Here is a 24,411-nt window from a genome sequence, read left to right on the forward strand (position 1 = left end):
TACCAGTACGTATTTTAAGGAGTTTATCATTAACAATGACTGTACAACCAAATAAAGGCATTTTATAAATAAACCTGGTAAAATTTCACATTTTAAGACACCACAAAAGAATTTACATTTAAACATTTCTACTGAGGACTCTGGGAATAAAGAGTTATAAACATTTAACTGTAGCTCCTTTAAATAATATGACCAAAAACCAACCAAATATACAAAACAATTCATTACCCTTTGGTCACAACATAAGGTAATACATATGATGAATCAATAAAGGTAAACAAGTACTTCACATATAAATAGATGTCAATTCAGTTTGAACACAAAAACACTTTACAGTCTGCACTGTAAGAAGCTTAAAATATCCGGGTCAATTGTACCTCCTCAAATTATTTTTTGATAAAAAGACATCTCTAACCATACCCACCCAATTACAGAGAACTTTAATTCAATTCCTCTTCACAAGCCCCTAATTTACACGCACCTCAGTAGAATTTTTTTTAACAGACAGGTACGTCTAACCTACAATACAGGGATCTGGGCTTTGCAAACTCAAGGTACGATTTAACTTGACTTTCCACAACAAATTAAAGTGATGTTTGTTTTGCAGCGTATGCCGTTTTTGATATTTATTTATATTAATTTCCGGCTTGAAACGAATTTAGTTATGACAAAAAGTAACTGGCCTTATACCAGCAAGGCCAAACTGTTTTTTGGGAGGAGGGAGTCGGGCTACTTTGTCTCAACGCGCAGACATTTACAAATGCCTGGACGTTGCAGTGAAAGTTCATAAGCCTGCCTCACTTTGGAGTCACAGGTTATGCTAAGAGCAGCCACGGTCCAAACAGTCAGTAAAAACAAGAGACAAAAGCAGTTGATGGCACTATGAAAAAGGTCAAAACTGAACGTTGTGATATGGGTGCAAATTTGATCTCAATGTCACATTTCTTGACCTTGAATCTGAGAAACAAATCGGACAAAAAAAAAGTTTAGGCCCAAAAAGTTGCCTTCCTTAAAATTTGTTACCACAAGTTAACACATGGCCCTGCAGTGAGAGCTTTTATTTATTCTGGGCCGTTGTGTTTTTGCAAGACATGGCCGCTGGAACTCTGTATGGCCTTTTCTGTGAGAAAGGTGACCGCATTTGCAGCTAAATCGGCCCCTTCCCTGTTCCACTGTCTATCACATTTCCACAGTGTTTCCGCAGGTCTATCTAGTCATGGCAACACGAACGTTTGCAGTCGGCTTCCAAAACATGTCAAGCTGTCCACACCCAGGTCGTTTCAGAGTACAGCAGTTCATTTAAAAGCAATACGCCTTCTCGCCCATGCTTACCAATCAACTGACCTCTGTCAGAAAGTAAGTGCCCGCTTGCATTGGGAAATGTGGGTGGATTACGTGGCGGTAAAAGGCAGGAAGCACAGGCGTTTGTTCGCGGGATTAAGGGCAGTGAAGATACTGCCTTTTAAGCGTTCATCTGGGGTAACAATGGAGTATTAATGGAGTATTAATCAGACTGCCAAGACTGCAGGTGCGGTCTACAGAGAAGTCTTCTTCAGAACAAGTGCACATGCTAACTAGTGGTCATTTCCCCTCAGGTGAATTCCATAAATTATTCGCAGACTGACTTTCAGAGAAACTTAAAAGTGCATTTTAAGCATGGCCTGACAAGATTATTTAGGAGAATACAGGATCTTAAAAAAAATATATATGCCTGTACAATTCTTCATTCCAAACAGCAGTCTCGGGTGTACAAAACCAACACAAAGCAAAAAAAAATAATAACCCTGTAAAAATACACCTGTAATTTACACCATTAAATACTGTACATCCAACAAATATGTCAGAGCTTTGCTGCTGCGCTGTCCGGCGCAAAGGCAAGAGCTGTTGGTACCGATAATGGTCGTCGTTTACACTGCCACCTTGCCTCATGGACGGAGGTAATGTCACTTTCCATATTAAAGTCCTTTTCAGCAAGAGCTTTTGCCAACAGCTGTACACCTCCTCACCATGTATTCATGCTGTGTGAACACTAGACTGGGATATAGGTAAGTACTGCCACACACTTGTACTTTTTTTGCTGCGGTCTTTGATGTACCATGGAATGAACTGCCTAGTGATGAAGGTAAATCTGATGTCAATGTCCTGTACAGCTCAATGTAAACGAATGAAAAAAAGAGAGGTTGGGAGTTTTGTGTTTTTTCTTCTTTTTCTTCTTCAGTGTGTCGCTTCCCTTCTGAGAGGGTCCCACCTGTGGGGGATTCGAGAGCCTCGTGGCTGCTTGAACAGTCCGGCTTGGAGGCGTGTCTCGCCCGTCGTGGGGCGTGGTCTGCCTAAGGTGGGCGGAGTCGGCTGACCCCACTCAGCGCCCGGCCTGCTCGCGCATGGAGAGCAGCAGGACGGCCACCAGCAGGCCGGCCACGCCCAGCAGCCTCTTCAGCAGGGCGCCGCTCTCTTTGGGGATGGCCACTTGGGCCAGGTCGTTGGTGATCTGGGAGATCTCGTGCGCCACGCACACGAAGATGAAGGTGCTGACCACGATGTTGAGCGTGGGGTTGCCGGGCACCAGGACCAGGATGCCCTTGGTATCGGCGGCCAGCCAGATGTGGTACTGGCAGATGAAGAGCTGAGGGGGAGATCAGAGGGGACACGTGACCCTCAAAAGGAAGGATGGGGGAGGGCGCGGTTTCACGAACTCTACGATGGGCTGACCACGTCAGCCAAACTGTTTTGGAGGTCATGAAGCCTCATTCTACTCATGATTCAATCACCCTAAGTGGTCTGCCATCAACTTTCCATCCCAAATTTACAGCAGTGTTACTTTTTCCACTTCTTACACACTTTTGCTATCATTTACACAGGTATGTAAGATTTATTATATAAGATTAATACATATCATCTGATACAGGACAAATCATTGCATAAGCTCCAATAAATATTAACATCATCTGCAGTGCTACAGGATGCTCAAATTCAAAATACTGGAAATGAACTAGGCCCAGTCACCCAAACATTTACAACTGCTAGCATTTTAAAGCTGATAACACTGTGCAAGATACTGCTTTTCTCCTGGATAACAGGTCATTGTCGTCCTCCAGTTATAAACATGTAGATGTACATGTACATGTAGATCTTGAACCATTTCAAGTTCAATTCAGATGTACAGGCCTTTCATACATGTATATAACCTTTCATACATTCATGGAGAGAGTTACCTGGTAAAAAACTAAGCTGCGCTGCATGTAACGAAGTGCATGGCTTTTCATGCAACTTTTACAAATACATGTGGTCTTTGCAGAGCCTGCGTGGGACTCACCTCCAGGGAGATCTTGCCAAACCAGGCAAAGAACGAGCTGTACAAAGAGCGGGCGTAGCCAGGGATGTTCCTAATAAGAATGAACGCCAGAATCTTCAAATGAAAAAGAAGACAAAACAAAGAGAAACCTGCAGTGAGCTCATATGTGTAAGTACAAGCAGGAATGCTCCATATTAAACTCCAAAATCTGTAATAATAATCAACACACAAAAACGAATTCACAGGATGTACCTCCAAATAAGGAAGTTGTACAGAACAGCGTGCAGTATGATAAAACTGTTTTAAAGCCCATTTACTGCTGGCAACTGCAAATGATTGACTGAACCCCACTTTCAGACTTTGGACTGGCCTTCAGTGATTTGGGAATGGTAACAGCGGGGGGCACATACCTGTACGACTGAAATGTAAGGGTGCAGCTCATTGCACTCTGTCTTGTCCTTGCAGCTGCTGGCCCATATGGAGTACGTCTGCAGGCAGAGGAAGAAACTCAATATTTACAAAGTATGACAACGATCACACGTGGACACCCACACCTCTGTGTAGACAAGCTAAATTACCCTGCAGCACGCTCGCGCTGAGTAATCTTTACGGTGGTATTTACTGCAACAATGGCACGTGTTCACGTCTATTGAGCGGCTAATCGGTTAATGACACCCCATACAAACAGTGCCTTTATTTCCTTCACAGTTGGCTCACCAGAAAGGACACCACAGAGACGAACAGTAAGCAGTTGGATATCCGGGTTGAAAAGAGGGGCTCCCCCTTGCCCTCTGAGAGAACCTGGCACTTCTGCAGCACCAGGTAGACGAAGGCGAACAGCATCCCATGAATGACGGCCTGAAGCGAAACACAAAAAACGCCGGCTCAGCGCCGAAACGATCCGCACCCGGCGATGTGTAACAGTGCGTGACGGGGTTAGCAGGAGCGGCGCGCGCTCCGTCGAAAAGCGGCCACAAAGGGGGGCTCCTTTAACAGTGTACTCACGAATCGATCCAGCTTCCACCGAAACCACCACTCATGGATGCTGCCCTGCAGCTCAAAGAGCTTGGATATGGGCCACACGGAGAAAACACTCTCAAAAAAGCCCTGCAACACAGCAGATGAAACGCTAATGCACTTTAGAGTGACGCAAACCGGTGTGGCAATATACACCTGTGCAGCCTGCGCAACACCCGTCCGCCTGCATTAGCTAAAGCGTGAAAAGCTTCACTGATTTAAACACATTACAGATGCAGGGGCGCACTCTGAGTTGACAGACCTCTCTCGTAAGAAGCGTGAGAACTCACCTGCGAGTATGCAAAGAAGCATATGAAACAGAGCAAGCCGAGCAGTTTCAGTAGAAGTGCCAGGTGCCAGACTCCACTGCCTAAAAAAAAACACCACACACACAGCTCAGTCAGCAACACCAGGACATCCTCAAGTCAAAATGCAGGCTGGAGTTAAGCTGAATCCACAGAGGCATCGACGTAGATACACGCCTGAAACGGTCATACCCTATTTTTCTCTATGACAGTGGAAGAGATCTCTTAGGACTTCGCTCAAATTCCCTTCAGTTAAAAGCTGAGGCTAACTGTGAATGGACAGTGTGTCATACGTACTGTTACAGTAATTTCACATGAAATGACTTTGCAAAGGCATCTGCTAAAGTCCAGGAGACAATCGATTATTTCAAAACGTTTCTGAATTACCGTTCGCTTTCTTCTGAAGTATTTGTGGCCACATGGCCATCGTGCCGTAAATGACGGCGAACCAGAACGTCACCAGGGGGACGAAGTAGTAGAATTGGTACGGCCTATCCATCACCAGGCAGAGCACCACCACCAGGAAATTCAGGCGGAACAGGACCTGAGGGATGGACAAAAACAAGGGTTTTTTTTTTTTTGGAGGGTGCATTCCAGGGCCCGTTAAGCCTCCACCGCTGAGCACGCCTGTGTTTGGCCATGGCTGTGTGAGCCTGACTGTCTTAAAAACAACACCGGGTCATGTGTCACAGTCATGAGTATCACCTGTAGTGAGCTTCTGCATTTTACCTGTCACAGTCAGTGCTCAGATCTCAGACACATTTCCTAAATCTTCCTAAACTTCCACATTCCACTGCACATGGATTTGAAAGAACCTTTCAAAACAGGCTTTTCCGCCAAACACACTGAGTCTTGAACAGGTGACTGCCCTGTAGATTATGATGGGTCCTAGAATTTATGACCACACATGCTTTTATGACCCAGGTTAAATAAATAAATGGTTTAAGTCCTTCATACTGTGGTTTGTGGTTCTGTAGTACAACTTTGTACCACGGCAATGTAAACAAGCACTGACAACAAATAACTTGCACACAGAATGGCTAGTTATTATTTGTTGCTCCGGGTTACCTGGCAAACTCGGTAGAGTCCGAAGTCTCCTTTTAACCAGAAGAATGAGAAATGGCCATAGCCCGTTTGGAAGAGATATGCTGCGACCAGGACTCGAACATGCATGTACACAGGGATGAACTGGAGGAAGAAAGAAAAATAAGAGTCAATATTTACCAAGGCATCACACTCTCTGACTACAGAGACAGAATGGGAATAGTGTTAACATTACTGATGACGGTGAACTCACAGCACTAGCACCAGATATGTGGTATATCAGGATCACCAGCTGCATCCAGCCCTTCCACTCATCTGTTTGCTCCCTGTTAAGCAGCTTTGCCTGAATAAAGGGAAAACACGCTGACGACATGCACGGAACCACGCAGCACACAGGAGGAGAGCACGCCATCCTGGCTGACGTAATGTTGACTTTACTGCTTGCCTTGTTTCAGCGGTGTCCTGGGATTTTTTTAGTCCTGTTTACATTACCTCAAAGTCAGCTATCAACAGTGCCTTCTCCCCTGTATCTAACGCTTTCTGCAATAGCACGTTATGCATGTCTCACCATGAAAACTGAAACAAATGCAAGTCTTAGCCAATGGAATTTTTTTACATTACAAGATCCACGGCGGATAGGCCCGTCTGCGTTATCTGAACAACTTGCAATGGTCTGGCGAACCACAGGATCAAGGTCAGTCCCCCGAGAGGGCAGTGAGATGAGGACACCCTGCTGACATACCCACCCCTCCCCCGGCAGAACGAAGACAGTTTGTTCTGCTTCCGTGGGCTCCTGGCCAGTGCTGGCTGGGATCTAACCCGGGCTGGCCAGCACTCAAGATAAGCCCACTATTGACTGAGCCACTCAGTGAAGTCCCTGAACACAATGCCAGCCATTGCAAATAGTGTGGCACCTTTCTGCCCTTAGCAATTGATTCTGGATCAGACACTGCATGCTTGGAGTTAGGATTTGGAGTAGGCAATCTGATCCCAGACCTATCATTAAGGGCATAAAGTATCCTGTTCAAACGGGGAAGCAAGATTTTTTCATTTTTGCTGACCTCTTTGCTGTTTTCGCTGTAGAAGATCCCCAGCACAAAGATGTAGATGAGCGGGATGAAGAAGGTGGAGTGGGTGTAGAACTTCTGCTCCTTCATGAAGACATCGGCGCGGTCGCACAGGTAGAAGTAGGCCATGATCAGGCCCATCTTACAGACGGCCAGCAGCGGTGCCTTCAGGCCGCCTGCCGGCCCAGCCGAGGCCGGCTTCTTCTCCTCGCCACTCTCCACGTCCGATGCCAGCTTGCTCTTGCGGTGCCTGTTGTAGCCCAGCGCGTTCAGGGCCGCGAACGCCGCCATGGCCGCCAGGAAGACCAGCGCCGTCAGCTTCTGGAGGACGTTGGGCGGGGGGAGAGGGCTGCAGCAGGAGCCGTCAATCGGCTTCAGGACCTTGTTGCACACCGAGTTCATTAACACCATGGCTCCCTGAGGACACAGCGGGGGTGGGGGGGAATAAACGTCACCAATCAGGAACTGACAAAAATTAGTATTTCATTATTAATCTCAAGGGCCATAAATCAGCCAAGTACATTATGTTGGATGTGATTAAAAAAAAGTTAGAGAAAAGTTTTAATGTTTTTCAAATGTGTTCGATTAACACACGCTACAGTGTGCGTATGACGGCACTTCATCTGGTCATACTACAGACTGTACCGCTAGATGGGAAACTGTGATTTGGCACAGACGGATGCACCCGAGACTTTTTATTTTCTGACTTGGGGTTTGTGGTTTTATGCCAGGAAGCAGTTCCGCTTATTGAGCTGAAGAACACTTGGACGACCCACACTCTATTACTTTACATATTACATGCATTTGTAGCATTATCCTACAAACTGAAAGTCCAAATGAAGATTTGGAAGAAGAATTACTACACAAGTCACAACAAACTTATCCCCACCTCAAGTGCAAAAACTCACTCACCACTTCCTTTTCCTGTTAGCTGTTTACAGCATCCCTCCTGCACCCCATCTCCTCCTTATATCTGATCCTATGTATGATCCTAAGTCCCTCGCGGGGTCACCAACCTCGGCCCACTATAAGACGCAACCCCTTCCTTGAACTCCAAGCCAAAGAACTGTACCCCTATTCCCCCATCCACAGCAGTGCCTCTTATTGTATTCAAAGTCACAACTACTGACTATAAATATTGATCACCTCTTTACTGCATTATTACATTGTTTTTATACAGAAAATGTAGTTGTTTTGTGGAAGAAATCCCACTGGTGCTTGAGTCTTTATTATTGGTGCAGTGCAGTGCAGGTGGATCTCCCCCGTACACCTCTGAATGTCACGTCTCATGTTCGCGGGGGTGCCTACCACATTCCTGGTGCTCTCCGGCAGGTGCAGCCCGTCCACGGACTCGCCGATGGTCTCGGCGGCGGCATGGCGGGAGGCCCCCAGGATCTTCACTCGGGCCCTGCCATTCAGGGTGCTGATGGCCACGTCGTTGTACAGGTCAATCTGCTGGTTAGTGATCATCTTCCTGTTGTCGCTCAGCACATCCTCGTTCACAGGATCTGAGGCAAGGGGGGGGACATGTAATCCATCAGGGAACCTGCCAGGGCCAACGTGTGGTGTCACCTGACCCCTGGTGTTCTGGGGTCAGGGTTGGTCTGTCTGAAGCTTCATACTAATCTTGGCAGTAAAAATGAACTTTGCCTATGCTGCCCTCACACCCAAAACTCTAAAACCCCAGGTTTTTTTCCAGAATTAGACTGTCACAAACCACAAAGGGACAAACAAGCCAATGCAAATGGGTTTGTCAATGGCAAGATCAAAAAAATATTTGTATGTACTGAAATCGTGGTTTACAGTTATATATTCCAATTCACCGAGCAACATTTTGCACTAATGCCAACAACAAAAAAATCTGTAACACTTGTGCATGTGTAGACAAACAGAAAACCCATCAGAATATTTGATCTAAGTACATACAAGGTCACTCAAGTAATCCCGTCTGACAGGTCTTAACCTACAAAGCACACACACACAAACTATAGGTTGTTGCATAAAAGAGAAGGAATCTGGGACACAGAAATGTGCCCAGCCTTTTACACCAACGTCCAACACGAGTCTTATCCATAATAAACACACAGTATGAGAAAGCAGCATTCAAAGCTTTTTACATTTCATGTTACATTCTGATAGATTAGATTTTTTTTGTAAATGAACACTATCTGAAATAGAATAAACATGGTGGGTTCTTGAAATTATGGAACCAAATTGTTGGTTGGGATAGTTTTTTGCATGGATGAACTTCTCAAAGTGAACAGAAATCAACACAAAAGGTAACTGACAGAGACAGCGCGCATAAAATAAGAAGGTATAAAATTGATACTTTTGTGTTTTAATGTTATGCTAATGTTAATAAAAACAACCAGCTCAGGGTGTAGAGGGACCCATTTTTGATATGCACTCGCTAGAAACTGCAAGTTGTCTTGGGTGTGCACACTGGAGAGCGGTCTAAGTGAAATGAGTTGGAACAGGTGCATGTTCTGCTATCTTTACAACGCAGTCCATTCAATGCCTGTGGCAAAGCTATGCCAAAAACACTTGTCTGAATGCACCGCTAGCTCAGGCTAGCCCCTCTGCCTTTTGCTATCAGCCCCCCTCGACACTTTAAAATTATGTGTTCTTTTAGTTTGACGTTTGACTGAAGGTCATATCTATATATTATTATAAACACCATCTGCCATTTTAACAAGGTATGCCTGTAATCAGCCTGCTAACTGACAATTTGCAGCGCAAGGTGCCGGGTCTCGGGTGCTTATTTCCTTATTTCCAGGTCTGCTTCCTGTCTTTGTGACACTTCTGTGGGTGCTCTTCTTTCATGCCGTCCGTTCAGAGAGACGATGCACACAGCTGCTGCCACGCTGCCTGTCGGCCATGATTTCCCTTCACCGAGAAGGTATGGCAAATACGACAAACTCAAAGTCCGCCCGAAGCCAGTCCAGCTGGACCACTTTGTGTGTCCTATTGAAGCTACGCATTCATTGGAGGCAGCTTTGGCTAAACCCTGCACTGGTAAAAGCTCTACGAAGGTGAGCAAGTGCGCTTGAAGAGAGTTATGCTCAGGTCTGTGTCAGTTTTCTTCCATCTAAACCAGCCCCCTATACAAAGGTTGAACCTTTGTTCAGAACCAGCTCTCCCCGTTTTCTGTGAACTGCAGGACGTTCCATTCATCCTGTTTTTCTCATGAGGTGTACGTTTCTTTCACTTTTCATTCAACACCCAATGCCAGGCCAGCTCCAATACATGGTGTCTCATATCCTGCCCCAAAGCAATATGCTTTCAATTCACAAAGGTAATACCTAACAACTACAACAAATGCAGTGTTTGCAGAAGTTTTCAGTGTTTGTTTCAGCAATTGCCAGTAACGGTTCTTTCAGCAATTGCCAGTAATGGTTTGGTACTAAAAACATTAAATACATAAATCAAGATTTTCCCAAACTATACCCAGAAAGGATGCGCACAGCATATCCTTTCAAACACAGTGCCTTTGCTGCAAGTGTTAAATCCTGTAAAAGAACACAAACTTTGCTGAAAGTCTAGGGTGTCTTTCATTTGTACAACAGACAAATATCAAAAACGGGAATACCTATTCATGCCACCAACCAAACAGCACTACAGTCTAGCTAAAATCAGCTCAACCTTTTAACACACACCCACACACTCCAGATGCATGCCATGCACACTAGAAATACTGTGTCTCTTTTTCTTTGTCTCTCTTTGTAAGAGATGTCTCATAATTGTACTCTGATAATAGCAGACAAGAATCAGAACTGGTTTCATTTCCAAGAACAGAGAGTCTGCAGCCATTAGCTTCAAAAACAAGGTGACTGCATGCTTACCAGAAGTAAAGCACATTTACAATATGACTTGAGTAAAACAAGACTCCTTATCTGGAGTTTCGTAACTGGCTGATCCCAATGGTGTATGGGATGTGTTGCTGTCACACGTTCAAACTGCACAGTGGATTTAATTGTACTGCTTTCAAGATTAATTCTCAAATGGGAAAATTTCTGTGCATGAAACAGAAACAATCCCACCTTGTGCTCCGTTCACACTGGATGGAAGAGTGTAAAATTACTGGTATTTTACACTTACTCATTCGGCAAATGCTCTTACCTAGAGGGAGATATTTAACTGGAACGAGGGCTGGTTTGATTTGGACTTGAAATACATTTTTAAAATGAGAAAAAACACAGAACCATGAAGAAGTAATACTTGCTTAAAATTAAGGGCAAAGTGTTCCGTGGTTAGCAAGATTGTTAGTCTTGATGACTGGTGGCTCACGGTCAGAGGCTTACCCTGCAGGACCCAATAGACATCGCTGTCTTCGGCCAGCTTCTCGAGAAAGCGCACGATGGCGGTGAGGTTGCTTTTGTACTGGAGAAGCGATTCTGCGCTGCCGCCATGCAGCTTGATGGACCACTGCAGAAACAACCACAGGGGAAGATCAGCACGGTATGGGAAGAATGAGCTCGTGAGGGGCCTCTTTTGTGAAGAAACGTATACCCCACTTACAGTAGCAGCACCCAGGATGATGACATCTGGCTTTACAGTAGTGTCCTGCAAAAAAGAAAAAACACGTCAGTATGAAAAACTGGAATGTGAGCAACTGCCATCTGCATTCCAGTTAAGGAGGAACGCATACTGCACTGCACCACAGAGCATTTGCATACAGGCTAACCATACACTTTTTGAAAGTTATCAAGTTCAGACACAGATAAAATGTAAAAGGAGCTGAAAGCTAGGGCGTGTTTCACACTACACTAATAAACATATGCTGAGCCAGAAAATGTTAAAAAACATGTAAAAAACGAGACCATTCAGATGAGAAAGTAACAAGCAGATGTCACAAGCCAGCTGCCTGAAGAAAGGCACTCTCAATTTTTAGTTAAAAGAGGAACAGTTCAAGACACTTTCTTACACATATAGAAAGGAATCATGACTCTCCTCTAAACCACTGTATGCAAATAGTGCCCTGTGACCATTTTGTTCACAACCATTTTGATTTTGCTGTCACTCATAAAATGTAACAAACAAGTGAAAGACTGATCTGGTAATTACACGTAACTAATAAGACTAAAAACGATGCAAGGTTAAAAAGGCAGAAATCAGCAGGGGGTCAAACATATTCTGTTTTGGCAGTAATATTAATAAAGTCATCAGTATTCCTGATCTTGTTATTGGTGCCAAATGGTGACTGTAGCTACTTCAAGACACGTGTATGGTATTGCAGGCCTCACTGGGGCAGACATGGTCCTGATGGCCACTAATTCCAGAGTGCTTACCTCGGTCCATGCTATCAAACGCTCCTTCATAGAGTCATTAACTTCTGCATACCACAGGAAATCCTATAAATACAAATGTGAACTCCATGACAAACTTTCCTTTGTCTCTGAAATACCATTTTTTTGAAGAAAAAAAAATTATTATGGACATATAACCTGCCTACAAATATCACTTAAGAACATGCCCTTGTGCTACAATCTAACTAAAATCTAACTTGTGTTTTGCGTAATTTCGAAATATAACCAAGGAAACTGGGAATGAACAGTAAGCATCATCTTACCACATTCAGTGAAGAACTTCTGTCTTCAAAAGGAATGTTCTCATGCTGGAAAAAATGCAAAAAGAAAAGGAAAATATAGCTGCAGGCAGCAATGAAGGGGCCAAGCACCACAGGGCCACCAGACACCAGTCCATCACAGGGTGAACAGACACATTGACACCCACTCTTACTCTCACACCTATGGGCAATATAGCATGTTCAATTGACATTAACCTGAGTGTGACATTGACCTGAATGTGTTTGGACTGTGGTAGAAAACCAGAATACCCAGAGGAAACCCACATGAACACAGGGACAAGGTGCAAACTGAACACAGATGCACCCTGAACTTGAAACCTCCATATTGTTAAGCAGTAGTGCTACCCATTTGCACCACCACACTGCCCCCCACTACATATATGTCAAGCTTATAAGAAGTGCCAATGCTGTTGGAGGAGTGCAATTTTTGGGTATTTGAAAAAATCCAAAATCGTGGGAAAATGGCAGAGAACATACCATATTAGCTGAATATAATAACATGTCCCTGATTAGAAAAGGACTCCCATTTTTCCAACACCTGTTTTTGGTAACAGACTTTTTGAAGATCAAATCTTATTTTTTAAAGAAATAATTTCATTTTATATCAATTTAATAAAACACACTAAATAAAACAAGGTACGGTGATATATTTTCTACATCTTTTAGATGAAACTGCCACATTTAAATAAAAATTAAAATAAACTAGTCTACTGGGATTTCTAATACCACTGAACAATCTCAGATAAATGCTATCTGCTTTTGTTGATGTATAATGACAATATAAAGTCTAGTCCTTGAATGTAAGACAAGCCCACTTTTCAGACATAATTTCTGAAGTTAAAAAAAAAAAACGCTGTCTTACATCCAATATGGAAAGTCCAAGTGTTTCTTCAACACTATTTAGTGTATTAGTTGTGGCAGTAGGTCAAAAGGTGCAGGAGATGTGCCTATTTTAAGTGTTACAGACTGATCGTATCTTAGCAGCCAAGCCGTTATTAAACTATGTGTTCATTTCCCAGTTAGGACCTGACATGTAATGATGTACAAAAAATTGGTCGCAATATCTGCTTTTCTTTGTGTGGTCTGTGCCTTGTGATATCCATTGGAACAAAATGTCATTAAAATCTAAGTACATGGACACATGGGTGTTTAAACCTGTTTTTCAGTATAGCACCCCAAAGATGGCAAATTTCTACAAAAGCATTGCAGAGATATGGCCACTCTTCCTTTATGGCGCCTTCACGGGCGAATTTGTGGGTACACTGCGGCCACATTGTTCAACCTGGCAACTATCCTTTACCAACTCTTAAAGACAATGGTCCAAAGAGGTAATATACAAACCCTCACTGTGCCATAACTCTAGGAGGAGATGGTTAAATGTGTTTTTGACAAAGTCAAAGATGGATGAAACACAAAATGGCTGACGCAGAGGTTTCATAAGTTCTCAGTTAGGATCCATAACTTTGATGGAGCACAAGAAATGTAGCTGAAATATCTGCTTTCATGCCAGAGTAATGGGGATTTAAATGTTTTTGTTTTAATGATATAGTGCCCCAAGTGGCCACATTTCATGAAACTTGGTGCATACCCAGTATTCCTAATTCCAAGACAGTGTACCAACAAAGCACTGCTGAGATATGACTCACTTCCTGTTTTGGTGTCTTCACCATGGAATTTCATTGGATGACAGCAGCCATATCGTTTGCCATTTTGGTCAGAACCCGTTGTAGATGATACTCACCAAATTTGGTGGTGATAGAATCAACGATCTAAGACTAGCTCGCAAAAGTAGGTTTTTCAAAAAATTCAAAATTGCGGAAAGTCCAATATGGCGGACTTAAACGGCAATGGGTGTGATCGAATCACAATGACCCAAGTATGCAGGGGGAAAAAAGCCCTAGGACAAACAGTTCAAAAGTTATAAGCAAAAATGTAGGATGGATGGATTGACCCCAAATGATGCCTGGATACTCTGGACTGTCTTTTATCAATGTGCCAAATTTAATCAAAATCCACCAAGGGGTTCTATGGGCTGCCATAGACTCCCATTGCAGAGAACGTAATAGTGAAAAATTCTAACAATTACAACAGCTGCCTTGCACCTTCGCTGCTTGGCCTCTAAAAAGTTACAAGGGCTACTTTTAAAACAATACTGCTATTACAACGATTAGTAACATGCAGATAAAAAAATAGGCTTATATTTTTAAAATATCATAAAACCCCACAATTTAAAGGGTCAGCTCAGGAAAGTGAAAGCTAACCAACAAACAGCTGTCTGGAAGACGTACCTTGTTTCCATCCTCTCTCACATCTGGATTGATTATTTTGATGTAGGAATAGAAAAGCTGTCGGATCCTGGAATCTCCAACAAATGCCACTCTTTTCTGGCCCAGGCAGTTCTTTGCTTCACTGCAAAAATAAGAAATACTCAACATACCGGGAAGGGTTTTTTGGGGGAAATCTAGACTTTACTTTTACCATACAGGTGAGCTCATGGCCTATGACTGACTAATATGCATATATATTTTTTCCTGTATTGTTCTTTATCTGTAAAAACCACTCATATTTCACATTGTGTTTACAGTGTTCCCTTGACTGGCAGGCACACGTTCATTTAAAGATCAGTGCCTTTCACTAGTGATTCATAAATAGCCTTCTCTCTCTTTTCTCCAATAACCTTTAATTTGTGACCACTCCGCACTAGCATGGCCTGTGATGGGATACTATAGGAGTCCCCTGCCTCATGGCCTTTAGGCTCTTCAGACTTCCATGTCTGATTTGATCTGATGGCCCAGTAGGCCAAAATGTCGAAAAGTTACTTTAACTAAAATATTTTCAGCAGTAAGTTTTACAGCGTTTCTATGTTGTTTATTTTTGATAAAGTTAGGGCAGTATATCATCCTGGATATGTGAGCAGAAACCAATCAAATACTTTCTTCTAAAATGTCTTATTTTACAAACATATTCTGTACAGACAAACTATTTAAACACCGATCGCTGGACAATCTTTTGTGTTGACGGTGTCTCGAGAAATCAAACTGCACGGTTTGACTCAGACCTGCGAAAATATTTGCAAAATATTTGGGATAGACATGCTTATTATGATAGCCCTTTGTTTCTCCCTAAAATAACTGAACAGATACACAATGAATCGCTTCTGCACTTACGCGCTCTTGTATCTGTGCATCATACAGCCATTTGGCTGCCAGACTCCTTCTCCCAGGAACCGACCGCTGGAGAGAAGCCAATCACAAGTGTCCCCACCTGTGCAGGAGAAAGACTAATCAAGCACTGCAGGAAAATAAAATGCGATTCATTAAAATCCACAGCCAAATCAATGATTGGGTGCAATTCTATTATTTGAAGGGGCAGCGATAGCTATCTTTCAGAAACATGCATCGGTAATCCTGCACGATGGACTCTGTCTGCCATCGAAGCCCGGCTCAGGCGTGAAGTGTACAGCTGTACGGATCATTGCTAAACTAAACTGAGAAATAAGGTGAAACCACCTAAAATGGCAGTCCCCAATTCAGATTAACGCTTTTTGCAGAAACTGAAAATGGATTACTGAGCCAAGTGAATTCATTACAAAATATACAAAGGAAGTAAAGTGGGCGTACCGCCTCCTGTCAAAACCGGACAGCAGCTGCCTTTTCGGTAAACAAAGCGCAAACGTTATTGTAATCAAACAGTCAGTTGGCTGGACGGCTGCCAACACAAACAATAATTAAAATCCCGGGGTTTAGCCTCTCCATCTTACAATCTACAAAGGCATTCATTGCAAACAATGAACTATGGCTACAACAGGCCGCAGTAACAGTCCCCCTTGGGTAGCTACATTCCAAAACTTTTTAGTGGCTCCAGCCACAATGACCGAATTTAAAAACAAATTTAATCGTCTTTAATTACAACCAGTTAGTAGAGGCAGATTCAGAAAAAACGTTGGTCATCTAAATAACTCGCTAAAAACGTATCGTTGGGACTGCATGGGTTATTGACTAACTTAACACTGGCATGCAAGTTAACCAGCTATTGCCTTCCACTGTGCCATATTGTTGAAACAAAACACCACGACCTAACTTGTAGATAATTTCCCCCACAATAACTACGTGGACGTCTTAATATTTATCATCCCACTGGTTAATTCTAACCGACATGAATCTCTTCAGCTGCTACCCAGAGTTAAAGAGCGACCTAAATGCACAGCCCTGGCTGCAAGAAACACGACCGAAGCGGACAGTGCAATATTATTAATAGCTCCCCGGCTAGCCAACTGTACCGACATGAACAAGCTAGCACACTAGCCAGCTTTAGTGACAGGTCAGCAATCCCTTTTCGCTACCTGGAAGCAACAACATGCGGTTGTTGCAAGGCGGCTAACTAGGCTAGTGACAAGAGCTTGCTACCATACAAACTAACATTGTAAGGAAGCAAACGTTACCTACGCATGAGGTTAGTAAAATCTGTCATGTAACGTTAAGATCGCCAGCGAACCGCCACCGCACAAAAGATAGCTGGACTGCTAGTTAGCCAAGCAGTTTGCATGGCAGACAGCATGCCAATAATAGCATCAATAGCAATGTGCCAAATGCTATAGTACTAAGTGCTGTGTGCAGCACAAGGACATGTCCAATCAATAGCACCAATAATTAACATCAATAGGAATTAATCGTGACATCAGAAAAACAGCTAGTGCAACGCCAGGTAACTGTAACGTACAGATAGCAGGTTATCGTTACTAGGGTAAGGAGTTACCTCTTCATAACTAGTTAACTAGCTATCTGCTACCCTCTTTTTAAGCACTTGTTTAAGAATAACAAGATGCCACTCCATCTAGCTACCTAGGTAGCTAATAATAGAACAAATGATGGTATGCATGATGCTGGAGTAGCAAGCTAGTATAGATAAATAGCTAGCTAGCTATCTTGTAGCTACTGTAGCTAGTCATGTTACTACTATTGCCTGGCAATGCTAGCTAGCTAGCTCTTGGCGATGACAGCACACAGCTAGCTGCGCTTGCTGGCTAGCTGGCGATCCATGGCCAGCCACTTACCTCCATAATACCGAGAGACAGTGTGGAACACGGTGAGTAGAATGACCGCAACAAGAGATACCAATTTCGCATTTTTCACGCTGAAATACTGATTTATTTCTCGTTTGCCTAGGCTATAGGCCAGGACCGCCATCTTGGCTCCTCCATGACAACAAGCAGACAGACGAGCCGCGGCGGAGGGGTAGAGCAGAGAGAGCGCTGGCGCGCTGACGCTTCTTCTCTCTGCCTCCGCTGGGTGCATTGATGGCTCGCCGCCGGCCGATGCTGCTCCTAGCGCAGTGGCTGCCTCAGTCACTGGGCTCTCACTTGCAGGGATTAAAATCTCCTTCTCCTCCATAGTTACAGAACAAACTGAACTTCTGTACCCCGGGTAGTTGTCATAAAAGTTGGAAGGTGTTTTTTTTCCCGTCACCCGCCCTCCATTTTCTAGGTCCAAGCGCTGTCAGACAGGTTCGTTTACTTAAAGCCTCCCAAAGTCAGCACACTTGTACGCCAGTGTAACTTAGATAGCTCACGCCTACATTCGGACAAATATTGAGTCCAAAGCAAATTGATTTCAAATGCACGGGTGCATGGATCACTTATATTGGAAGAGCCACCTTACTCCCTATTCAAATATTCCCATTTAATGAGCGCATAAAATTTTATCATTGTGGACAGTGGCCGTAAATCACAATAAAATTTTTATTTCCGCATTGCATTTCAGCATGGGCCGTTTTTCTTTTTCTGTTTCAGCATAGAATGGAAAGTACGAAAAACAAATCATAAATCGTTATCGGATTCATAAACGAATAACGAAATAACGAATTGTTTTTTCGTTTTCCGATTTTGGATTCTCTGTTAACTACGAATGATACATGGATTGTATTGGCTGTCGTTGTTTTCGACAGCCTTTTGAAATGTGGGATGACCGTAGAGTTGAATAATGAACATACGTAAATGCGCACGTGTTGTATTCATTTTTTTCATAAATTAAATACTCAAAATCTATAATACCACGTCTATGGATCGGTAATTTTATCAGTCTGCTTTATCAGTGATATGCATCAGGGAAAAGGTAAAATTGACATCACTGCTGTCAATGGTCTGAAGTTCCAGCGTAGCAGATAATATGAACTGTATTATTATTAATCATTGTTTCCACTTTGTGGTTTGAAGTATGAGTTTTGCAGATGATGCCTCCAAAACAATGAAACAACTTATGGTAAAGCACACAATAAACAAAAAAGAATAAAGTGAGAAATGTACCTGAACCTTTGCTGTTTTTCATGTATCAAAATGCTGGACATTTGCAGAAAGCTCTGCATGAACCACATTCAAAAATACTGAAATAGATGAAAATGTTTTTTTTTTTCTCTCCTGAATGAAATAGCATGCACTTGGAATCACAGTGCCCCACAACAAACATTTGAGACAGTCTTTGGGTTAGACATAATATTATATACATAATATTATTGTCTTATTGTAATGCAGAGAAATGGGGGCTGGTACCTGTGTGTTAACTTTTGTTGAGATGGTGGACAACATGTATCTTTTGTGTATACCTCTTTTTCATCAGTTTTCATGAAGATAGCAAGGATAAATAATGTACAGGCATGGATATTATTTGAAGGGGAATTGAAAATGCATAAGCAATGAGAAATCTGTGACTGAAAACACAATCAAAACCCATAGGGTTCTGTGACACAGTGAGAGGGGTATTTGTGTAAAAGTAGATTTAAAATCCAAGGTCAAATGGCTGAGTTAGAGACTGGAAACAGACAGATCTAATCAGGAAAACTGACTATGACCTTTGATCTTGTGACCTGAAACTCGATGAAGCACTAGGAAATGTGGGGTCAGCAATTTTGTCAAGTTTGATCGAAAAGTGAGCTAACTGTCAAAGTTAAGGACAATCAAAAACTATCCCCTGAGCCACTCTGGCCCTGATCTTTGACACTGTAACCTTAAAATACACAGTGTCCTGAGGATCAGTGAGAACACGATTTGTGACACATTTGTGAAAATCCAGGCATAATGGAGGTATCATCAGAGACTATATATATATATATATATATATATATATATATATATATGTATATATATATATATATATATATATATAACATTGTGTTCACTGCACTATTTATGAATTGCAGTGAACACAATGTTCACTCTCAACAGATGGAAGAATGTCGATGATAGTTACTCTGACATTTGTTTCAGTTTTTAATCATAGTCGTGCTATTGTATTTCCCATATTTGTGCAAAAGTGCAGACAGTGTAGGTGAACATGAAATGTGAACAAATACAGGCTGCTGTGTATCAGGTGTAGGTGTGTATTGAATGCAGGGTGTGTCACACAGAATGCTGTTTGTGCTGAACAGCAGGCGTTACAGAACCACTTAGTCTTCTATCGTCCTTCATTGCATCCTGTCCAGTGGTCTTGCGGCTGTGTTGTTTGGCCAATGTCTACTGGCTGGAGCTAACAACAATAACAGTGAATTGCATTTACAGTTATATTTGGTCATTTGGCAAACGGTCTTATCCAGAGTGACTTGCAAAGTGCAAATACAAAGTGCACCTAATAAAGTGGCATAAGAGTGTTGTACAAATAGGACGCTACTACCCATATGTGAACATGCGTCAGTGCTAAACACAGTAAAATAATCCACTACAGGGAATGGAGCTTTGACCTTTTAAGATTAAATTTGCAGTTCCAAAGTAATCCATTCCTCCCAAGGACAGTCCAGTTTGAATAGGACATATTGCCACAGTCTGCTGAAGTTAAACAGTGTGTGTGTGTGTGTGTGTGGTGTTATAGACAATAGGAGATGGTGTCTCCTTACCACTTTGCTACATAGGGCAGCAGTGTAGCATAGTGGTAAGGAGCAGGACTCATAACTGCAAGGTTGCCTGTTCAATTCCCTGCTGAGGAGCTGCAGTTGCACCTTTGGCCAAGGTACTTAACCCAGAATTACATCAGTAAATATCCAGCTGTATAAAAAATTGTACCTAAGTAAGTCATTTAATGTCTCACATCTATATGGTTTGAGTCAAAGAAATCTTGACCATAATAAAATTAATAATTAATAATTAATATATTTAATAAATATGGACAAAATCTGTAAGCAGTTTACAAAGCTAGTGACAGTGTACAAGGGCAGCCAGCTTCTGTTAATTTCCCTGACTTGTCTTGTAGGCAGCTGAATAGCTATTTCGCCCTCTGGTGTACAAAATGTGTGCTGCATCAAAATATGCATTAACAAAGTGTTAAGTGTCATTGAATAATAAAGTTCACCATTAAGAAGTTCACATGGAAGATGAATTTTAGGATATTAAGTACATACCACCAATGGTATTATAATGTTTTTTTTTTTCTTTTTTTTTTATTCAGGCATTATAATACCCAGGTGTGGTTTTGCTCCAATAGAAAATGTTCTAATTGTTTTTTGGTGTGATTTTAGTTGGATGCCCCCCCCCCCCCCATAGATATTTTGCTAAATGTGAGCCATCTAAATGAGGTATCTATGTCTATGTTAGCTGACACAAAATGTCAGGCCTCCTATACGTATATGCTATTTTGTGAGACATTGGGACCTGGAAATGTAACACAAAATGCCAAGATTTGAACTAAATTTTAAAACTGGTACGTCTGAAAAGCTACTTGGAATACAGACCATAAACATCTTGGAATTCACCATCTTTATGGGTATGCGAGATACCTATGTACTGTCCGTTTATCTTTCAATAGGTACTTTTATACCATCATAACTGGGTAGATACTACAGGAGAAATCAGCAATATAATGATATATAGCATGCATTTGGGATGTTAAGCAGATGGGCAGCTGTAGTAAACCTCTGTGGCATAAACTGTCAAATTCTGCACTGGCACACTAGCTAGGGACAAATATGCAAGTGCAAGTGCAAGCACACTGGCTCATGGAAGTGTATCAGTAAACAAGATCTGCAAGTGACCATAAAGTTTAGCAAAACTCAGAGGCCTTCTGAAGGTTAAAACGGTCTTTGTCATGAAAAACAAACACTTTTCAGTCTAAGCTGTCGTCAGGGTGATGTTTTGACCTAAGCCTGCTTGGACAAAGACTGAAATTTGCTAGCTGTTGACAGTGAATATGGTTATATCTAACAACATCCTGAACTTTACAATGTATCACTACTGCACTAGAATGGGGCATGTTTTATCATCTTTTCATGATATTTTCAGTGAACTGAAATGTGGAGGATTTGTGTTCTTCAGATTCTTTTGTAAGCAGTATTTGGAAATTCACAAATGGCACAGCATGAGGGCCAGATAATGGAGAGGTTTTTTTTGTTCCTCAATAGAAGCTTTTCCTTCAGAGGTGAACACAATTCGATTTTGATTAAATACTTGCCATAGCCCTCTGCAAATCTAAATAGCTTGATCACATGTGTGCAATCAGACTGGAAACATTTTTTAATGTAAAACAAGCAGGAGCAGCAGTAGCAGTAGCAACAGTAATAGTATTACAAGAAGTAGTAGCAGTAGCAGCAGCAAAAGCACTAGCATCAGTAGTAGTAGCAGCAGTATGAGTAATAGCGACAGAAGCATTAGCATTAGTAGTAGTAGCAACAACAGCGGTAGTAGTAGCAGTATCCGTAGTTCCAGCAGCAGCAGAAACAGCGGTAGCAGTAGCAGTAATAGTAGTAGCAGTAGCGGTAGCAGCAGCAGCAGCAGCAGTAACAACAGTAAAAGAAGCATTACTACTTTTACTACTACTTACTTTTTTGCCACTAAAAGTACTAACATTTTTGCTGATGAAGTAGCAGTAGTAGCAGTGGCAGCGGTATCAACAGCAGTAATAACAGTAGCAGTAGCAGTAGTAGTAGAAGTAGAAGTAGCTTTATTTGTCACATGCATTTTGTACAGAGTACCTCAGCAGTGAAATGTAATTGCAACACTCCAACTGTGTAGTACAGGGTGCCTTAGTACCCTTGGTGCTTGGCCATTTTAAGATCTATCTGAAGTCAGATGATGAAAGAATATTAATAGAGGAGCAGAAAACAAAAGATTCTAATACAGGAAGAGAAAAATTGAAGAAAAATTCACACTGAAGGGAAACATTAAACTGGTGCAGTGGTAAAGACAACAGTTCTTTTTCTGTCTCTCTTTTCACCTTTAAGGAGTGAGTGGCAGTTCTGTTTTTAGATTACACTGTAATGTACCGCTTTAATAGTGTGAACAACTATGCAAAACTACTTTTAGTTCTAGAATGTAGCCAACTGTCCTTTTCTGATGAACTTTACAAATTTAGATCACTAGATGGCAGCAGATTGGTGTTGACCACACAAACAAATGACAATGAGGACATCTACTGGTATTTCTAGGAAACCAAAGAGGAAAACAATGTGATGTTTTTAGGCACAATAATGCAGTTTTTTTGAGACATCAGACATCAGACAACATTCTTATAGTTGAGGACTGATATATTCCTCCAATGACCATAATTCCCCTCTAGCTGACAGAGCAATCATTGAACCACCTATTATCACTCACATGTATGTGAAGACATCAATAAACAACTCCAGATAAATTTACATTTACATTTATTTATTTAGCAGACGCTTTTATCCAAAGCGACTTACAAAAGTGCATACAGTAAGTATAGCGACAATATGGGGACAGGATGTGTACAGTTCCACAATGAGACAGTTATCAGCTGAGAGCAAGGTCTGTTTGAGGACACAGTACTATCAGATTTGTACAATTACAGCCTATAGGGCAACTAATACAATACACCTTCAAACAGCAAACTTCAACAACTTCAAACGGCGCAATGAGCGTCAGGGTAATGGCGGCAACAAGAAACAATTTAAAAAGCACAATTTAAAAAGCACAGCAATTTACGACACCACTGATGGGGGGGGGGGGGGGGGGGGGGGGGGGGGGGGCAGCAATTGTGTGTTGGGTCAGTCCAGGTAGAGTCTGAAGAGGTGCGTCTTCAGGCCCTGTCTGAAGGAATGGGGTGAAGGAGCTGTCCGTAGCGGGACAGGGAGTTCGTTCCACCACTGGGGAGCGATGTAGGTGAAACGCCGATGTCTGGCAGAACGAGCACCTCCTGCCTTGACCATGCAAGGAGCGAGGCGTCCAGTTGCTGCTGAGTGCAGGGGTTGGGCTGGTGTGTAGGGCTGAATGAGTTTTTGAAGGTAGGCAGGGGCTGTCCTGTTGATTGCAGAGAAGGCGAGGGTCAGGGTCTTGAATCTGATCCTGGCAGCGACAGGAAGCCAGTGGAGAGATTTAAGCAGGGGAGTAACATGGGAGAATTTGGGGAGGTTGAAGATTAGTCAGGCAGCTGCATTCTGGATGACCTGGAGAGTAAATGGGTGTAAAGGAAACCTCTCACCTGTCCACACCTGTCCCTGTTTGTGTTGTGTTTCATTTTATTTCAGACTGTTAAATGCTTGTGTAAATGTGTTTATGGGATCACTGTCCTAATCACCAATTGACCAAGTGTCCAATAACACACATGCAATACACCAACTTCATCTGAAAAGGTTAATTGTCATTGTGTGTGTTTATGTGTGTATGTGTGTGTTAGACTTGGTTAATGAATCTCACCTGCCTGAATAGAAGTGCATGGCTACAGATAAATGAGCCCCCCCCCTCTTCAGTTGTTTGTTGTGGCTGTGCTTGGGCTGGGTTCCATGTATTTTTTGGGGGGGGGGGGGGGGGGGGGGTGTATTTAACACTACAACGGCTGCTTTGGATTACAAATGGATATACACGACTTGCTTTTTAAAATAATAAATCAACTGAGTGCTGCCTTTATTTTAGACATGGTATTTGTTTGTACAAGTTCTTGGTATGTTGGAGCTAAGTGCCAGAGAAAGACACAGAAATAAACAAAACTGCCAATTATGCCCAGTGTATGATACGCTCTCAAATGGGAAAAGTCTGAAGTAAATTACTTAAAACTCAAAATAGGATACAACAAAATGCTAATATGTTGAAATATGTGGCAAATAATAACATTAAGTTGAAATTACTTGATTTTGATTACACAGCTATTGAAAAGAGAAAAGTTG

The 24,411-nt window shown here is 42.3% G+C and overlaps 1 protein-coding gene across 1 annotated transcript; it reads right to left on the reverse strand.

The window, feature by feature from the left end:
* Window positions 1–367: 367 nt before the first annotated feature.
* casd1 (CAS1 domain containing 1) lies at window positions 368–18,071 on the reverse strand. The gene is made up of 18 exons (XM_036515852.1): window positions 17,366–18,071; window positions 15,480–15,576; window positions 14,601–14,721; window positions 12,295–12,339; window positions 12,014–12,076; window positions 11,244–11,288; window positions 11,027–11,150; window positions 8,034–8,233; window positions 6,720–7,142; window positions 5,912–6,001; window positions 5,683–5,802; window positions 5,002–5,158; window positions 4,600–4,679; window positions 4,298–4,399; window positions 4,010–4,150; window positions 3,703–3,780; window positions 3,314–3,406; window positions 368–2,623 (listed from the first exon to the last, which is right to left on the reverse strand). The coding sequence occupies exons 1-18, from the start codon at window positions 17,700–17,702 to the stop codon at window positions 2,360–2,362; spliced, it is 2,580 nt and encodes an 859-aa protein (XP_036371745.1). The 5' UTR covers window positions 17,703–18,071; the 3' UTR covers window positions 368–2,359.
* Window positions 18,072–24,411: the final 6,340 nt, after the last annotated feature.

The sequence above is a fragment of the Megalops cyprinoides genome, chromosome 21 (genome assembly GCF_013368585.1).
Source record: "Megalops cyprinoides isolate fMegCyp1 chromosome 21, fMegCyp1.pri, whole genome shotgun sequence".
In the NCBI taxonomy this organism is placed as follows: Eukaryota; Metazoa; Chordata; class Actinopteri; order Elopiformes; family Megalopidae; genus Megalops; species Megalops cyprinoides.